Here is an 18,567-nt window from a genome sequence, read left to right as displayed (position 1 = left end):
CCGATTTCTAGACTCTGGCTTGCGGAGAAGAGACAGGCCCCATGCAGGAGGAAACATGGAGATGGCATCCTGTCAACCTGTCATTGGGAAATGACTCTGAAAGCCCCTGTGGTGGGGGAAGCTCATGAGGTATTTACTCACTGCAATTCAAAGAGGACACCAAGGGCCAGAGCCGACCTGCCTTTAATGCTCCAGCTTCCACGGCAAGCTGGGTAGGATTTTCAGATTGCTCTTTTAAAACTAAACACCCCAGCGGGAACACAGGCTACTCCGGGAGAATTGGCAATTGTTCGGTAGCCTGTGGGGTGGTTGTCCTAGTTATGGAGGGAGGGAATCCAGGTTCCCAGCAGGGGACACTGGGGGATTAACTCTCACTACTCCGGATCAGGGCCAGGACTTGTGGGACACGGGTCCCTCCTGCTTGTCCCCAGGCCTACCCCATTCATGGAGGTGGGGGGGGGCATGCTTGATCCTTGGACGCCCCAAGGTGGCTGCGGTCACCCAAGCTCCCTGTTGGCAGTTCAGCTGTTCTCTGGGAGAAGCACCTTGCTGTGGTGCCATACTAGAGGAGTCTGAATCGAGGGCTCAAGTGCAGCACTTAGGGCCAGCCGGGTGCCTTGTCTGGCAGTCTTTAATGAAGAAAATTAGAATCATTTATAATCACAAAAGAGGAAATTACATGTATTAATTTGCATTTCCAGGGAAACGGGTGGGTCAGGCACCACCCGTCCTGTACCAAGCAGCACCTGCCCTTAGCCAGACCTCCAAACCCTGCACACCATCACTGGACGTCCCCCACCCCAGGCACACCAGCAAAGGGGTGAAGCAACTGGTCTGAGGCCCCCACGATGCACACTCCCCTCCCCCAATAAAGAATTCCTAATTTGGATCCCAGCTCTGCCACCTACTGCCAAGCCCTGTGACCTTGGGCAGATGACTGGCACTCAGGCACTCATTTCCTCATCCTCGTAAGAAGGGGAATGTGCAGGGTGGTTGGTGGTTGGGAGGACTCGCTCACATGGGCTTACAGCCTCTACCCAAGATGCACCAGGTGCTGCTGGCGTGGGTACTGCTCTCTGCTCTGGAATCACTGCGACACACACGAATGCGAACCATAAATTTTTATTAATGGAAAATGGAATGCCTTGTTAACAGAAATCTTATCTTAAAAATGGCAGAGGACACGTTTATTTAAAAAAAAAAAAGTGAATTCACATTGTATTGAGCTACAACATGGTGGCAGGATTTGCTTTTGTTTCTTAAAAGGTTCCACAAGTTCAAGGTAACTCTGGCTGAGATTCAACAGTGCATCTTCCTACCTGGACACTCGGAGTGAGTGGGGTTTAGTAGCGGCGGGTGAAGTGGGGGTACGGGTGGGGGTGTGGGTGTGGGTGCGGGACTCTGCTGCCCCGGTCCTGGCCGGCCAGTCCTCCACCTTCCAGTCCGCCACCGGGCACCATGTGACCCTGGGAATGCCCGCCTTGTGCAAAGCCGCCTCGCCTAGGAACAAAGGCACATGTTTTGTCCCCTTGAAGTGCTTTAAGTTTTCCTCCTTACGTGGTGCAGCATATGGCTCTGCAGCCTTTAGAGCCCGTTTGGCTTTTTCCAGGTGAGAAAAATCATAATCATAGACTGCATTCCGGGTAATTGAGGAGTGCAACTTGCAGAAGCTGCCAAGAGCCACTTTGGGGGCTCGTTTTCAAAACATTCAACCCAGCAAGTTGATCAAACATGCAAAAAGGGGGAAGAGGAAATGAGGGGCAGGAGCAAATTAATTTTATCCAAAGACAAAACTTCTTACCCCGACATCCCGCCCCGATTTGCCAGGTGTCCTGGCCCCGAGGGCCCAGACAGGCCCCTCTCACCACCTAGAAGAGAAGAAAAAGGTTGCACACACTCCCTTTTTGGAAGTTCCTGGATACCTCTGTGACTGTGGAGGGAGTGGCCCCTGGAGTCTCTTGGAAATGTGCGGCCTTCCTTTAACTTGTGGGTGCGAGTTGGCCCGTACCTTGCCACCGCGCGTGCTCCCGGCCCGCCGTGCCTGTGTCCACTGAACCTGGCCATGCGCGCTCCTGATGCTCCTCTAGCCTCTGACTATGCTCTGTCCAGTCACGTCCACCCCTTCGTCAAAACAAAAAGTAGATACGTAAGTGTCCTGTTGTGTTTCTACAGTGAGGCCGTGGCACGGCTGATCCTGCCCCAGGTCGAGGGCTTCTGGGAGAAGAGGGAGAGAATGAAGACAGATATGCCCCCAAAGACACACAGGAGGCCAGCAAGCACAGGAGCAGCTCAGCACAGCCACATGTATCAGGTGGGGAGACCCCTCTCAAGACGCACGCGGCTGACCCATGGCAGACTGACAGACGGTTTAGCGATGTCGATGTGGACAAACAGGGATCCTCACACGTGGCTGGTGAGAATGCAAAACAATACAGCACAGCGACCAGGGGACCCACAAGTCCACCCTCACTTATCCACACAAGAGAATGGGAAACGTGTTCACGGGAAAACCTGCGCAAGAACATTCTTAGCACAACTCTGTGACAGCCCCAAAGTGGAAACAACCCCTGTTGTCCACCAGCTGATGAATGGAGAAACAAGACATGGCCTCTCCACATGTGCACATTACTGAGCTATAAAAAGGAATGCAGCTCTGACACGTGAGCACGTGGATGCATCTTGCAAACACGATGCTGAGTAGCTGGACACAAGAGGCCATATAATGTGATTTCATTTGTGTGCAATGCCCAGAACAGGCAGAGAGTGGATCAGCGGTGCCAGGGGTCGGGAGAGGCAGATAGGGGAGCAACTGCTAAAAGGGGCTTCTTTTGGGGTGATAACAATGTCCTACAATGGATGACAGTGATGAATATATAGCTCTGAACACACTACAAGCCATTGAACGGTACACTTCAAATGGGTGAACTCTATGGCATGTGAATATGGCTTGAAAAAGTTGTTTAAAAGTAAAAGTTAGAGAGAAACTCCAGGTACACAAATCCAAACCGGGTTTCAACACATGGGCACCAGTAGCCACCAGTGGGGACCAGGAAAGCTGTCCAGGCTGAGTCTGGAACGGCCAGCACACCGGCTGCCAGGCTGACCAGTGCGCCAAGGCCTGGGACCAGAGGCCCATCAGAGCCCTCCAACACACGTCCTCCAGGACAAATGCACGAATGCCTGGCCCTGGGTGACAGCCACCCAGCCGGACGGTGACAGGGCTCAGGGCTATCTTTTGTCCTCAGATGTGTTCTCCTGGTTACATTTCCCACAGGTATTTAAGGCAAAATGGACTAAATGGTATGCAAGAACCGAGTGCAAAGTAGGCCCCTCTGGAAAGGCGGCTTTACATTCATGTCTCTGAGTGGTGCTTCTTCACTCCACACCTGAAAACCCACTTAGGAGGTAGAACCTTCTGATGTGCACCACACCCACCTTAAATACGCCTAAAGGTGACTGGGGGAAAGGGGAGGATGCATAAAGCTTCTCTAGGTCCCCAAGGCAAGTGTAAGAAAGGCTCCAGGGCAGTCTCCTTCAGCAGGCAGGGGCTATTTCAGTCAAATGAGCAAGGTGCACACAGCCGGGCCCGTTGCTAACCTGGGTGGAGGAGGCGGCCCCCGGCCCTCACTCATCCTCTTGTCGGAGGCGTAGCCCCCCCAGCCGTCCCGGGAGTCCCGGCTGTGGCGCTCTGGCAGTCCTCCATGGCCGTGGCGGTCGTCTGAGTAGTGCTGGAAGGCACAAGAGACAGGGCGACTCTAGCCACGTCACTCTGGGACAGGCAGTGAACCTGCTGCAGCTGGCCAGAGTGTGGCTCCAAGAGGACCTGCCCAGGCCCCTTCTGGCCCTCACCTCGCCAGGTGCGCTCTTCCAATCCTGACAACGCCATAGGAACCCTAGCAACGACCCTTGCTTCCTGATCCCCTCCTTGTTTTAAGTACTCTTGAGCACCCCTAAAGCTCCATCTCTGGCACCACCACCAAGTGCCAGTGGAGGCCTCTCTGGCCTGTGAGCATGAAGAGCCCCTCACTTTATTGCGCTTGACAGCTCTGAAGGGTCCTCTGAGAGGAGTCACTGAGCGTCTTCACTGGAAGAACAGGACACCTCCTCCTTGCTGAAGATAGGAGGGTCCCTCCCACACCCCCTGGGGTGGTCAGCGCCTGCCGATCCCCTTAAGCATCATTCTCTGGAGGCAGCACAGGCCTCTTTATGGGACACTGGAAGCAGTACTGCAGGTGGGAGTCATTCTGTGCCCCTGGCCAACCAATCCTGTGCTCAAGGACCCGGCACATCTTCTTACCAAGACAGAATTCTATCACATTCCCTCAAGAAATACACCACTGGGGACGCCTGGGTGGCTCAGCAGTTGAACATCTGCCTTTGGCTCAGGGCATGATCCCGGAGTTCTGGGATCGAGTCCCACATCACACTCCCTGCAGGAAGCCTGCTTCTCCCTCTGCCTCTGTCTCTGCCTCTCTCTGTGTGTCTTTCATGAACAAATAAATAAAATCTTAAAAAAAAAAAAAAAGAAAAAGAAATACACCACTGTTTTAAAAGGCCAGGATTCTGATACCCACTCCCTACCTTTCTCCTGGAGACTCCCCTTTGCTCTGAGCATCCCTCACAGGGTGCCTGCAGAGTACCAGAGACATAAGGAGCCCCCCCCCCAATATGGGCAAAACATCTAACAGGCTAAGCCCCCAAGTGGGGTATCATGGGGCATATTCACATACCAAGGTACCAAGACTCAAAGACAATCTAAGGAAGCAGGCAACGCTGAGATACCTGCAGTTTCTACTGAATGCAATTAAACAAAAACACTCTACATATTTGAAAGACACAAAGACTCACTAATCAGAAAACAATGATGTATACTTCCACTCACTGGGCAGAATGGACACTTCCAAAAACCCCCGCCCACCCCAACAGAAGTAGGTGTGCCCCACGCTTGGGCTCTGGGTTTTACTTACTTGCCCATCTCGCTCTCCCATCACTGACCTTGAACCTTCCCTCCTGCAAAAGGGAAATATCTCATTCCAACGGCAGCTGACGGCACTAGACAACATTACAACAGGCCACACACAAGAGTTCCACAATTGGGGTACTTATGCTATTTCACCCAGTAAGAACTGTAATTTACTGGCCTGTGGAAAAAAGCTGGCTTGCATCTAAAGCCTTCTCTCTGAGGGTTGGAGTGAAGCTGGATCCTAAGAAGGTGGGAATAAAGATTTTACTGAACTAAAATCCCTTGGAGTGATCTCAGAGGTAGAGACCCGCACCAGGAAGCCAATGCCTAATTGATCTATGGCCTGGTGACAAAATCCAGGGTCTGCCAGGGAAGCCTTAGAGGGTTCCTAACCTCTGGTTTAACCCAACACATGACTCATACCAAATCAAACCACCTCTAGCCACCATTCATTAAATGAGTGGATGCTCAGCCCATCTCTCCCTTCCTTACAGAAGAGCTAATCAACAGTGAAATGGCTCAGGAATATGCAACCCAGGGGAGCATGATGAGAAACCCAGATGGCAAATTCTTAAACTAGAAAATTGAGGGCTGCCTTTCTAATAAACTATACAGATACATATTCCTCTTTTAAAAAGACATTGGCAAGACAAAAATGAAAAATAAAAAACTGAGACGCCTGGGTGGCTCAGCAGTTGAGCATCTGCCTTTAGCCCGGGGCGTGATCCTGGAGTCCTGGGATCGAGTCCCACATTGGGCTTCCTGCATGGAGCCTGCTTCTCTCTCTGCTTGTATCTCTGCTTTTCTCTCTCTCTCTGTGTCTCTCATGAATAAATAAGATCTTAAAATAAATAAATATATATATATATATATATATATATATTTTTTTTTTTTTTCCCCCAAAAGGGCCTGGCTAAAAAAAATCTCAAACCTTCAAAACACCAAGCCAGTAAGCCTAGTAGGAACTTTCCCGAGTGCTACGGTCTATTCTCCCTGGTGTGCTGGTACAGATACTTATGTTGGTCAGTGAAGCCCCTGGACATGGACTCTGGCCCGCTCTGCCTGCAGAGGATCACACCCCTTTTCTAAATGGCCTCCTCTCCGTATAAACAAGGAGGCTAGGCGTGCCCTTCTCGAAACCCTCTGCTTCCCAAGAGGCTTGTGCTGGTGGAGGGATGAGGTGGAAGAAGCATGGCTGGAAGAGAGCCCCAGGGAGCTGTAAGGCCCAGAGTGTGGGCCCTAGAGAGCTGAGCAGGGGGCTGCTGAGACTCAGGAATCACCCCCAAACCCTCACTCATCTGTGAAGAGGGCAGTGCGTTGAACGGAGTTGTGGGCCCTCCCGCCCCACAAGATGAGGATGTCCCGAGTCCAACATCCTGGTCAATCAAGGCCGTGTGCTTCTAAATCCCACATGCAGTAGTGGGTCAGCCAGACACTGGGAGCCTCACAAGTAGATCAGACGTCAGAGAACAGATGGGAGATCTATCCCTGCATCAGGCTGAGGTGGCTTCATCCACGGCTGCAGGACACGATGGGTGCTGACCTGTCAGCCACATGATCCTGGTACTGGCCCCGGTCTCGATGGTCAAAGTCATGGAAGCGGTGATCAGGCCGAGGGAAGTCTGGGCGGTATCTGTCCTCCATCGCCACACGCTTGCCTTCTGGCCAATAAGCATCATCTCGCCTATTTTTTATTTTCAAAAGGACGTGAATTTCATTTACGACAGAAAATGAGAAAAAAAGGAAAGGAAGTAGAAGTGGAAGTGGGGAGGGGAGCTCTCTCCAGACCCAGTATCATTTAAAATGTCCTGCAGGGCTAATCTCTAAACATTCAATCATTACTGCTTTGATTTGATAAATTAAAATCCCCCAAACTGCCAAGAGGCACGCCGGTATTCTCATCTGACAGTCCTGAAAGGAGGGCTGCTGGGAGCTAATTGTATCACAAGGCTGTTAATACCTTGATCCCCGCATGAGCCCAGATTCAAGTGAAATGAAATATTTGATTCCTCTGGAATGCCATTCCGAGCTGCCACATTTCCACCTTCCTGTCTTCTACGGTAACCTGAACCTCCCTCTGAGTTTTTTGCAAAAGCAAAGGGAATTAGATTGGGTGATAGTGAACTACATACAGCTCAGGATGGCATCCAATTATCTTCTTCCTGATTTTTTACCAGAATACTGGGCTCATGGGTGGTGGGGTGATGGGTGACCGTCAATTAAACAGCTCAGAGGGGCTGGAGACCAATAAACCTACTTTTTGGACAGGAAGGCAATTTCCTTTTCTACAGTGCAATTCTGTGCCTCTCCCTCTACCAGGCGAACTGGCGGCTGTGGTGCCCACGGGCCTAACTACAGGCTTGGCAGGCCCCATGACAGGTACCTGGCAGGCGGTCATGCTCCACCAGGAACCACAGTGTGAATAATGGGGCAGCCTCTAAGCAAGAGCGCCACAAACTGCTCAATGAGTGGCAACTAACAAGATTCTCTGCAGCATGACTCAGGGACAAGGCTGTGGAGCCCCCAGATGGAGAAACTGCATAAACTTCAGGTGGTGGCAACTGTTGAGTCCCATACAGGAGGCATTAGATTCGGCCTGTCAACGTCCCCAGCTCCCCAGGGAAGGAGGACAGGGGAGAGCAATTAGGCAACTGAAGCGGCACGACTTCCGCGACCTTGGGCTGGGTCCTTACCGCCCGTCGTCATATGGCCTCCGCAGCACCGGCCGCCGCTCCTGCTCATAGCGCAGCTGCTCCTGCTGGCGCCGCAGCTCCTCGCGCTCACGGTGGATGCGCTCCTGCTCCTTGCGGCGCTCCCGCTCCACACGCATGCGCTCGCGCTCCAGCCGCTCCCGCTCCATGCGTTCCCGCTCTAGGCGCTGCCGCTGGCACTCAAGCTGCAGGCGTTCCCGCTGCAGGCGCGCCTTCTCCTTCCGCTCGTGGAAGGCCTCCAGGCGCTGTTCCCGCTCCCGCTGCTCGCGCTCCCTGTGGGAACACGGGAAGGCCTCCCTGACTTCTCCATGCTGGCACCAGGCACCTGGGCACTGTCCTCCCAATGGGTCGGGGCTGGGGCCGCTGCACTCGCCTTGCCCCTGAACCCCCACCTCCAGACTCTGCAGGGGTAAGCAGGGAGATGGGGGGGGCATGGGCCAGGAGACACAGCCTGGGGTCTGGGGGGCCAGAACTTGGCTCAGAGGCACCAAAGTGAAGCCACACGTTAATGGGGAGAGAAGTTAGAGAAGCCAAGGGTAACTGCTACTACTAACACAGAGAAAACCCCGGAGGAATGCTGGCATAATGTAGTGTGATGGGCCTTCTTTCTCCACACCACTTCCACTTCCAAAGAAGCCTATATTTTCTAATCACAGTACGGTTTCCAGCTGACCTGGGAAGTTGTGGGCACAGAAGGCTAGGCCTGAGCCAAGGGTGCTGGAGCTCACATCACCAGCCATCACACACTAGGAGCTGAGCAGGGCTGGGGATGCCCCCTCCGCATCTGCCACTCCCTGCACCTGCCCTCAGTGACCAGAGAGCCTCCAAAGCCAGCATAAGCCAGTGGGAAACAAAAGACAGCGAATGGTGCTTTTGCTTTTTGAAAGCTACATAAGTAGGCATGCTGGAATCCTACTACATGAGAAAGCAAACATAGCATAACTGCAGAAGTTTCCATAAGACCCACTTTTGCTCAACCAAGTTCTCCAAACACTATGATGTAAAGCTTTCGTTTTGCAGTGGTAGATAAACGAAAATGACAAGGGCACTCTAGACAGTAAATGGCAGGTGAAACTAGGAATGACAGGCTTACTTCCATAAACTGTCTCCTTAACAAAAGGTAGGCGTGGCAAAGGATGTGGCGTGTGACGAAGGCCACCTGAAATCGCCACTAAGTGTGAGACATTTCAGGAGTGAAGACGCCACTCGCGTGAATAACAAGTGCCACATCCCTTGGCTGCATTCTTGATCTTATTTATGGGAGGTTTCAGCAGGGAAGACAAACACCTCAATTCTGGGGACCCTTCCATCAGAGCCAAATGTGGGTAAGCTTGCTACAAGGGCCAGTGGCAGAAACCACGTCATGACCAGGGCGCCTGGGGGGCCTCAATGGATTGAGCGTCAGATTCTTGGTATCAACTTAGGTCTCTAAAGAATCCAGCTCTGATGAATATCATGCCAAGGCTGGCCATGACCCCTCAGGATCCTCGCCTTTTGCCTTGGGAAACAGGCAGTCAGCAAGCCTGGGCTGGGCAGGACACTTGCTTGGGGAGAAAGGCCGCGCCGCCACAGGAGACCACCCACCTGCCAGCCTGCCGGGCCCCACTCACCGCCGCCTCTCCGTCTCTCGGATCTCCCGTTCCCGCTGCCTCTGGCGCTCACGCTCTCTCTGCTCTTTGATTTTATCAAATGACAAGATGTCTCTCTTCTCTTTGCTTTCTGATTTGCGATCTTGACTCTTGGAGCTCTGTTTACCAAAATTGGTTTATTAACATCAGAAAAACGCAACCATTGCATGGTGAAAGTCAGATAGGCGTATCTGGGGTAGACTAAAATTCTTCCATCCCACACGGTTTCCACGAAGGCCCAGTGGACAGGTCAGCTCCACCACAGCCCAGAGACGCTGCTCACTCTAGAGAGCTGCTTTCACACATTGCAAATAAAGGAGGTCCTGGAAGAGGAAGGAGGGATGACCCCCACAAGACCTACAGGCAGATATCCTAGTGCAAAGGATAGCTGTGTCATCTAGAACAAGGCCTCACAGAGCCACGGGGCTTGTGCACAAGGGATGATGGACTGCACTTCTCACTTCTCGCCTGCTGACTTAAGCCTCAGGCAGGTGGCCTTCAAATCCAAGAGGCCAAAACTTTGCTGTAAAAGAGCATCCTAACCAGCTACAAAGTATAAACACGCAACCACTGAGCCACTCCGTTTCCAGGATAAGGCACGAAATATTAATCGTTGACTCATTTCTGAGGCTCTCAGGAGCTAGGACACCTAAGCCGGCCATGATCAGTCTCCCAAGAACTTCTACAGCTTGGGACACAGGGGCTCCTGAAGACCCACCACATCAGTCTCCAGGGCAGGGGCCTGGGTGACATTTTAAAAATGTCCTCAGGTTATTTTCTTAATCACCTCGTAGGTGGTGGGGGTGGAAGATCAACTTAATAGAAAAACAAGCAATAGTTACAAACAGATTGTTTTGCAAAATAAAGAGGGAAGCACAGAGAGAACAATCTCATCACAGAGAAAGGTCCAGAAGCCCAAACACCATGACAACACTCTTTGCCTATGAGATGGACAGAGTTTTGAGTTTGTTCACACACACTACTAGCTGGAAGGCGGAAGGACTGCCACCCTACCTGCCCAGGCAAGGGTGCAGCATGGTAGAGGCCAGTGAGGCCCTGGGCACTGGACACACCCAGCAACTGTAATATCCTGTGCCCTTTCTGAAAGGCACTCTGAGAACATCTGTCAGAGTAATGCATGTGCTCCTTGGCACCTGGAAACCCAGAGTCTGCCACAGCGTGTGCAAATGCTGCTCCACCCTCAATAGGGTATGGGACACGAGGGAGTGTCCCTGACCAAGGGACTGGGTAAGAGGACTATAGTGCAGGCATAAATACAGCTTTCATGACAGAAACAGCGTACACACGGCACCTGGATGGCTCTCAAGGGCACCATGCAGAGGTCCTGTGCTATGTTCCCACTGTGACAACATTCCAGAGATGGAAAGCAGATGACCAGTTTCCTGGGGCTGGGCCGGTGCGGTGGATCTGACAATGATGGGGTAACAAGCAGATCTCTGAAGTGACAGGCTGGCCCTGGATTCTGACGGTGGTGGTGCTCATGAGACTTCACCAGTAACAGACAGTCCTAGCACTCCATGTACGCACACCCTACAGACCAATGGGACTGTTGTGGCTTTGAAACTGGACTGCAGTTAGTAACATGTAACCACTGGGGGAAGTGGGGTGAAGGGTACATAGGTCTCCATACTGTTTTGGCAACTTCCTGCGAATCTGCAAGTATTTGGAAATAAGGCGTACACACCATGTTTGTGAGTGCAATGCCTTTGGAAAGGAAGTGTGAGGAGTCCACGTGAAAACAAAGAGGCTGCTGCTCCACTTCTGCTGTCATCCTCCTATACGACCTCAAGGTTCTAGTCAGGCAGATGTTACTACTATTTATTTTTTTAACATCAGAATTATTTAGGTGGTAAGATTATGGATTGTGTTTTTTTCTTTAGGTTTCTCTTTTATTTTATTTTTTTAAACAGTTTCCTCTTAGCCCATAAGAAAAATGCCATTATGAATGACCGTATAAGAAAACGCAAATGTTTATTTGAAAACTAGGTCCTCCACAACAGTGTTCTTGGATGAATGCTAGTAGTTCTACGTACACTCTAAGAGAATAGCTCTCCTCAGGTACATTTTAGCTAGTACCTTCAGCTGGTAAGCAGAGGGTTGTGTTTTCCAGAGTAGAAAAAAACAAAATGAGAAGATACTACTTTGTCCAGCTGTGTAACACTTAAGAAACAGAAGTCTGTTCTCTGACAACGTGAAGGTCAATATTGCAGCAGACCCTGCTTTTCTCTCCGGTTAATGTAACAGAAGATGAACAAATCAACTAGCACTAGGTTAACCAAAGAGCAGAACCTGCCTTCTGACTTGGGATAGCTTGGGTCCTGCCCATCCTACCCAATAGTGGGCTTTCTGTGAACCAGTTTCCTTCTACAAGATGGTATAACCTGACAAAGAATCAGGAAAGGGTCAACAACACATCATGGAAAGTAAAAATATTAAGTGCCGTCTTGAAATAAGTTGTAGCACCCAACTTTGTGTGTGTATATACAATCTGACAGTTAATCACACACCTTCTAAGTACTTCAAACAACTCTTATTGAACTTTTAAAGGCAAAATGTTGTTTTCATAATACAAACCAAAGTGGTCATTAACCCGCCCTCGAATCAGCAGGACTTATGGCTGCAGGAAGCAACACTTACTCTCTCTTTTGACCTGCTTGTGGTTTTCACGCTAATGACAGGCTCTCCTTTCGATTTATCCATTACGACCGTCCGTTCCATTCCTCTGCTTCCTTCAGGAAAAAAACAGCCATCTGTGAACATCTGTGGGTACCCCCGCTTCCCGACAGCATGCTCTCAATGCTCTCTTGAGTGACACGTGCTAAGCCCTGGAGCCCCCACACCTCCTCTCTCTCTCCTCGTTGTGGCCTGAAGAGAGCACTACCAACATGAAGCAGCTGGAGTACCTTGACAGGTCTTTGCTCACCTGGAATAAAGTGGCTGTGATTTCCTCGCATTTCATAATGTAAATCTAAGTCAAGGTGGGTTCTGCAACATAAAGACATCCCACCCACAAGCCGCCTTTACCCGCAGGCTAAATCCTAGGGGCTCCGGAATAACCAATTTCCATTTTTTAATCCTCCTTCACATTCTGGAAAGCTCTGCAGAATTCAGGCCCTTGTGTTCTGAATCGGATGGTTGGGCTTCCCTTCCTTCATCTACGGCAATAAAGGCTTCCAAGTGGATTCTTCTCCTCGACGACACAATAACCAGACTCTAACCACCGCGAGGATTACTGATTTGGGGAGATTTGCAATACTCGAGGAACATTTTAAAAACACGTTCCTCATGAGGCCGCCGGTAAATTATCCCAAACACTTAAGATCTAATTTGTAATGCGCTGTACAAAATTCCAATGCTCCAGATGGCTGAGTTTTGTTTGTTTTAAAGGGTAGGGGGAACATGGGCAGGGAGAACTGGTTTTGTTTTTTTCCACAAAACATTCTGTGGAGCCTCATGCAAATCCGAAGGTGCAGAACAACCTGCAGAACGGCATCAAACCCGTGACAAGAACCAGGACACCTCTCCCTCGCACATCTGGACGCTGTTCTGCCAAAGTTATGCAGGAAGAGCAAGAAGCCCAGTCCCTGAGCCGCCAGTGACCATCAATTACAGACAGAGTGGAACCCTTAGGCATGTGATGTCACCAGAAACTCCCCCAAGCCACTTCAGCCCGTGGCCCTGCTGCTTTAACAGCTCAGCCCAGCCCAGAGCACACCTCCCCCCAGCCAGACCCCCGCCCTCTACCCTCCCTGGGAGCACCTGGTAGGCTTGGCTCACCGGATTTGGTGACTCTGGACCGATTTGTAGGTCCTGGTTTCGGCTCATCCTCATCTTTTTCTTCCTTCTTAATGTCTTCAGGCTTTTTTTCCTCCTTTTTCTCCATCTTCTCTTCCTTCTTAATCACGGTTCTATTTAGAAACACGGTCATCAAACTTGAGTTCCTGGGACTCTGGTGGCAGTTCACACTCACTCAGACTTCCACACAAAACCAACCAGCTGGGCAGCAGGCGGTTGGGGAGACTTATGGGGAAACCGTGGTGATAATAACACCCTCATGAGACCCAGGCCTCACTCCCCCGGAGTCCTCTGCTACACCTGCAAATACGCAGCACAAAGCTGTGGGCTCGGGGATATTGTTCCAAACTGCTGGATGCACTGCTCTGCGAGACCAGCTCACGGCCATACGTGAGACACACTCTCTACCATCTAAGGGTGCTTGGGAAAAACAGATTTTCTGTGCTTCACTGTGTGGAATTTTTAAGTTTATGTAGAAGAAAACATTTTTTCAAAGTAAGTACAGTATAAACATAGGACGGAGACACAGCATGAATCGGATGTGAGGTACCTGCTACACGAAGCAGTGGGCCATCCGCCCTCAACACCGCACCTGGTAATTTCTGCATACCCTGGGGGAACCAAAACCATGCTCCATTCCAGCTCACATGGAGGCTGTTAGTAACATTTCAACCGAAGACAACTTTATTCTAAGCAGGGAACTAAATCACTGCCACTCACACAGGTCTCCCATATTCCCTAATGTTGTTTGTCTCAGGTAATTAAATGGCACTTATTAAATGCCCACCGCAGGCCTGGGTCCAGGATGGGAAAGCCAGGCCCCTCTGGGTTCCCTTACCAGCGCTCCCTGCCCTCTCTTCCCTATAATGCAGGCAGAGCTCAGGTTGTTCAAGGAAACCTCTCCTAGCTCACTCTTCCCCTCTCAACTTCCACAGTACAGAGGTGTCATCTTTCTTTCTTTTGGGGGGTAGGGGTTGGATGGGGGGGGGGCAGAGGGAGAGGGAGAATCTTATTAAGCAGACTCCATGCCCAAGGCAGAGCATGACCTGGGGCTCAATCTCACAAACCCAGAGATCATGATCTGAGCCAAATTAAGAGTCAAATGCTGGGCAGCCCAAGTGGCTCAGTGGTTTGGTGCCACCTTCAGCCCAGGGTGTGATTCTGGAGACCCGGGATCGAGAGAGTCCCATGTCGGGCTCCCTGCATGGAGCCTGCTTCTCCCTCTGCCTGTGTCTCTGCCTCTCTGTGTCTCTAATAAATAAATAAAATCTTAAAAAAAAAAAAAAAAGAGAGAGTCAAATGCTTAACCAACTGAGCCACCCAGGCACCCCAGAGCTGTCATCTTTAAAATAATATTCAGGGGATCCTTGGGTGGCTCAGCGGTTTGGCGCCTGCCTTTGGCCCAGGGTGCGATCCTGGAGTCCCAGGATCGAGTCCCGTGTTGGGCTCCCTGCATGGAGCCTGCTTCTCCCTCTGCCTGTGTCTCTGCCTCTCTCTCTATCATGAATAAATAAATAAATCTAATTCTAAAAAAATAAAAAATAACATAATATTCACTTTGAGGTGCCTGGGTGGCTCAGTTGGTTAAGTGTTTGTCTTTGGCTCAAGTCACGATCTCAGGGTCCTGGAATTGAGCCCCATGTTGGGCTCTGCACTCAGCGCAGTCTGCTTCTTCTCCCTCATGCTCATGTTCTCTTGCTCTCTCTCAAATGGATAAATAAAACCTTTAAATTTTTAAAAAATATTCACTTGGAGAAAAACTTTTTTTTTTTTTTTGTCTACACCCAATGTGGGGCCCAACCCACAACCCTGAGATCAAGAGTTAAATGTTCCACTGACAGAGCCAGTCAAGTGCCCTGAGAAAAACTTTAAAATTTAAAAAAAAAAAAAGACTTGCGAGAGAGAGAGAATGAGAATGGGAAGAAGAAAAGCATCCCTAACAGACTTTGCTGAGCGCAGAGCCCAACGCAGGGCTTGATTTCACAACCCTAAGAGATCATGACCTGAGCTGAAACCAAGAGTTGCCACCAGGCACCCTTAAAAATTTTTTAAATATAAACATGCACCATAATGAATGATGTGTACCAAGATCAAGAATTGTTATTTTTAGCATATTGGTTTTGCTTAAAAGAAAAAAAACAAGAATACAAAAACAAAATACAAAACCCCAAACATTGTGTATATACTAACTTTTCAAACAAAAAATTTCCCTGTGACAACAACCAAAGGGCCTTTACTGTTAATCACTGGGTTCCACTGCCTGTGCCGATGCTTTGTGAGGCTTCTGTTGCTTTTTTAGACTGGGATGGCACTGGACATGCTGCCCTCCAACACTTCTCACCTCCAGATTATTGCAGGTAACACACACAGATCTGGTTCCCCTCAGCAGCTACAGCAGTTCATGCCCCTTCTAACAGGGACAGAGATCACTTCTATTGACTACATGGCTGCAAATAAAGCCACAATGAATCACATCTGATGTGCCTCTCCCAGCTGCTCTGGGGTGGCACCTTCTCTCCCCAAGGAGACCCCCCCCTACTTGTTTTGTACTCATGGCACCTCCTAGACAAAGGAACTTCTCAACACTAAGTTACAAAGTAATTTCTAAAATACAAACATAGGAGTAGGAATAAAGGCTGGAGCCTTTCCAAATGGCAATATACATAAACATTCCAATGGCATTCCAAATGGCAACTCCATAAAAGTCACCACCAATACAACCCTAGGAAGACTAGCTGCTTCTTTGGAAAGATGTTTCTATTTCACTTAGGGGGGACTACTGAACCTAGATATTCTTAAAATTAAAGACAAGTTAAACAAGGGTGTTTACTGGAAGGAAAAAATATGGTTCAAACATTTTGAATTGCTCAACCTCCTAGCCAAACCATTTGAAAGTAGTTTGGTTTTAAACATCCCAAATTTGGGGGTGGCTTAGTGGTTGAGCATCTGCTTTAGGCTCACGTCATGATTCCGGGGTCCTGGGATCAAGTCCCACATTGGGTTCTGCACAGGGAGCCTGCTTCTCCCTCTGCCTATGTCTCTGGCCCTCTATGTCTCATGAATAAAAAGAAAAAAAAAAATCCTAAAAAAATAAAATAAATATCCCAAGTTCATCGCCTGGTTATGTGTCCCACTGCTGGGGCAGCCAGCTCGGACTGAATCCTGGCCTTGCCACTTCCTAGCTGGGCTGAGTGCTCTTTAGTTGGACACTTCCCTTTTTGGAGTCTGTTCCCTCTGCAACCTAGGACTCTTCCAGGGACCAAAGGAACCACCTGATGACAAATACAGGTGTGTTTTTTGTTTATTTTTAAGCACTGGTGATAGAATACTTCTCTGGAGAAGCCGCTGATTAAAGTAGAGGTCTTGCTTGTAAATATGCAAAGGCTAATCTGACATCCATTGCTCACTGGGCTATGGGTTCCAGTTTGAAATGAAGACCAGCAATTAAACCTTCCAAAATGGAGTTGTTAATTTAGGAATATCAATGAAGTCCACAAATCCACTCAACTACAAATTTTAACGTAAACAACAATGGCAAAATGGACAAAATGGAATCACTATGACAGATTCTCAGCAAAGGGTTCAATCTTTGCACTACATCATTTTCTAGTGATATGGATCTAGTTGGATCATTTTCTCCAACTAGAGTGAGTGTGCCCCTAAAAGTGCAAGTAAATTGTTCTGACAAGATACACTTACTGTACTCAGCACTGAGAGTGCTCAGCACCACCATGAGGAACATCACCAAAATCTACCTTCTCCAGAACACACTCAACTTTGAGAAAATTGTGAGAAATACCTGCTCTAAAAGACCCGTCCCTGGTTCCTTCCTTTACAGACAGTAACTCAGACCCACAGATCCCAAAGTTCTATGCAAGGTACCCCCAATGTGCCACAGTGAATTCACAGGTACCTGGGATACTTTACGTTTCTGAGTGAAATTCAATACTCGACAACTGTCAGATGCTGCACAAACTATTTGCTTGAGCTCATTCTTTTTGATATTAGATCATGTTAAGTTCCTGTGAACGTTTCTATAGTTTTAAAAAGTCATGATAGGGAGAAAAATAAATAAATTAACAAATTAATTAATTAATTAATAAAATAAATAAATAAATATAATATAAAATATAAGATAAAATAAAATAAAATAAAATAAAATAAAATAAAATAAAATAAAATAAAATAAAATATTGTGATAGGGGATCCCTGGGTGGCTCAGCGGTTTGGCGCCTGCCTTTGGCCCAGGGTGCGATCCTGGAGTCCTGGGATCGAGTTCCGCATCAGGCTCCTGGCATGGAGCCTGCTTCTCCCTCTGCTGTGTCTCTGCCCCTTTCTCTCTCTCTCTCTGTCTATCATAAATAAATAAATAAATCTTAAAAAAAAAAAGAAAAAAGTTGTGATAGAAAGCAAGCACTGCATACACACCAGTCTGGATGAGAAAACAATTCCACGGTTTGAGTGGTTGTGCAAGGACCCAGAACAGTGAGAGGAATGAAAATTATTACTCTTCCCTCTTGCGTGTGTCATTTTCTTTCACCAACCCACTAAGTCATTTGGGTGTAAACACTAAGGCTCCTGGGAGTACAGTCACTAGGTGCCCTTACTGAAACCTGAACACGGAAGTGGAAGCAAGATGCACAAACGTGATACTTAAGTGAGAGGCTGGTGAGGCTGCCTGTGGAGAGAGGAGGTCATGTGTTTGCCTCCTGAGTGACCCTGTGGCTGCCACCTGCACTCTTCCTGACCCTCCCCACCCCCCTGCCAAGGGAAAGCTTAAGAGAAAAGTTTTAAATAATCACTTTACTTTTCAATTTTGATCTCCACGGGATGATGTCTGTCAACACTAGATAATTTTTCCTTCTTCACTTCACACTCCTTTCTGTCAGACAACTTCTTTCCAGCAGGTTCATTTTTTGCCTAAAATACAACACAGATAGAAATAGCTCCTGGCCCAGATATTCTTGCACGTGAACTCGATGGGTTACAACAGGCAAGAATCACCTCACCTTCTCTACGGAGATCATTCTCCCATGAAGCTCAGTTCTGTGGAGGTGGCTGATGCACTTTGTGGCCTCATCAGATGTCGACATGGTAACAAATCCATAGCACCGAGCGCCGGGACTGCGGGCATTGGTCACCACTTTGGCCCCGACAACCTTTATGAGAAAGGACACTCTCATTTTCCCATATCCATCACCATACGATTTGTCAAAAATGACTAGCGGTTAACTGTCACAATTCTTTTCTCTAGTTTTTACTTCTTCACAAATGGTCCTCCAGAATTAGTTATTAAGGTGGTTCTAACTCATCCTCACTATCAAAATGAAATTGGTTTTGATACAAGATCAGCTGAACTGGGAAAGCTAGAGACATTTAAAACTTCACAAACCACAACTCATTCATTAATTAAAAGTCCTTCCCACTTGGATCATTTTCTCCAACAAGA

At 48.8% G+C, this 18,567-nt stretch overlaps 1 protein-coding gene across 6 annotated transcripts in view; it reads right to left on the bottom strand.

The window, feature by feature from the left end:
• Positions 1-1,106: 1,106 nt before the first annotated feature.
• SAFB2 (scaffold attachment factor B2) overlaps positions 1,107-18,567 on the bottom strand; it is a 32,936-nt gene continuing 15,475 nt past the window's right edge. For 4 of the 6 annotated variants that reach the window (XM_038567657.1, XM_038567656.1, XM_038567655.1 and 1 more), the window contains 13 exons: positions 18,128-18,277; positions 17,926-18,038; positions 13,101-13,231; positions 11,961-12,052; positions 9,285-9,421; positions 7,657-7,947; positions 6,507-6,647; positions 5,142-5,204; positions 4,968-5,010; positions 3,598-3,728; positions 2,009-2,121; positions 1,802-1,868; positions 1,107-1,500 (listed from right to left, as the gene is read on the bottom strand). In XM_038567657.1, the coding sequence (XP_038423585.1) occupies positions 1,344-1,500; positions 1,802-1,868; positions 2,009-2,121; positions 3,598-3,728; positions 4,968-5,010; positions 5,142-5,204; positions 6,507-6,647; positions 7,657-7,947; positions 9,285-9,421; positions 11,961-12,052; positions 13,101-13,231; positions 17,926-18,038; positions 18,128-18,277 (1,629 nt within the window). In that variant the 3' untranslated portion in view covers positions 1,107-1,343. The remainder of the gene's footprint in view (positions 1,501-1,801; positions 1,869-2,008; positions 2,122-3,597; positions 3,729-4,967; positions 5,011-5,141; positions 5,205-6,506; positions 6,648-7,656; positions 7,948-9,284; positions 9,422-11,960; positions 12,053-13,100; positions 13,232-17,925; positions 18,039-18,127; positions 18,278-18,567) is intronic. The other 2 variants (XM_038567659.1, XM_038567660.1) reach the window with 1 other exon arrangement.

Source organism: Canis lupus, chromosome 20, assembly GCF_011100685.1.
Source record: "Canis lupus familiaris isolate Mischka breed German Shepherd chromosome 20, alternate assembly UU_Cfam_GSD_1.0, whole genome shotgun sequence".
Taxonomy (NCBI): Eukaryota; Metazoa; Chordata; class Mammalia; order Carnivora; family Canidae; genus Canis; species Canis lupus.
This window is presented reverse-complemented; position numbering and strand designations above follow the sequence as displayed.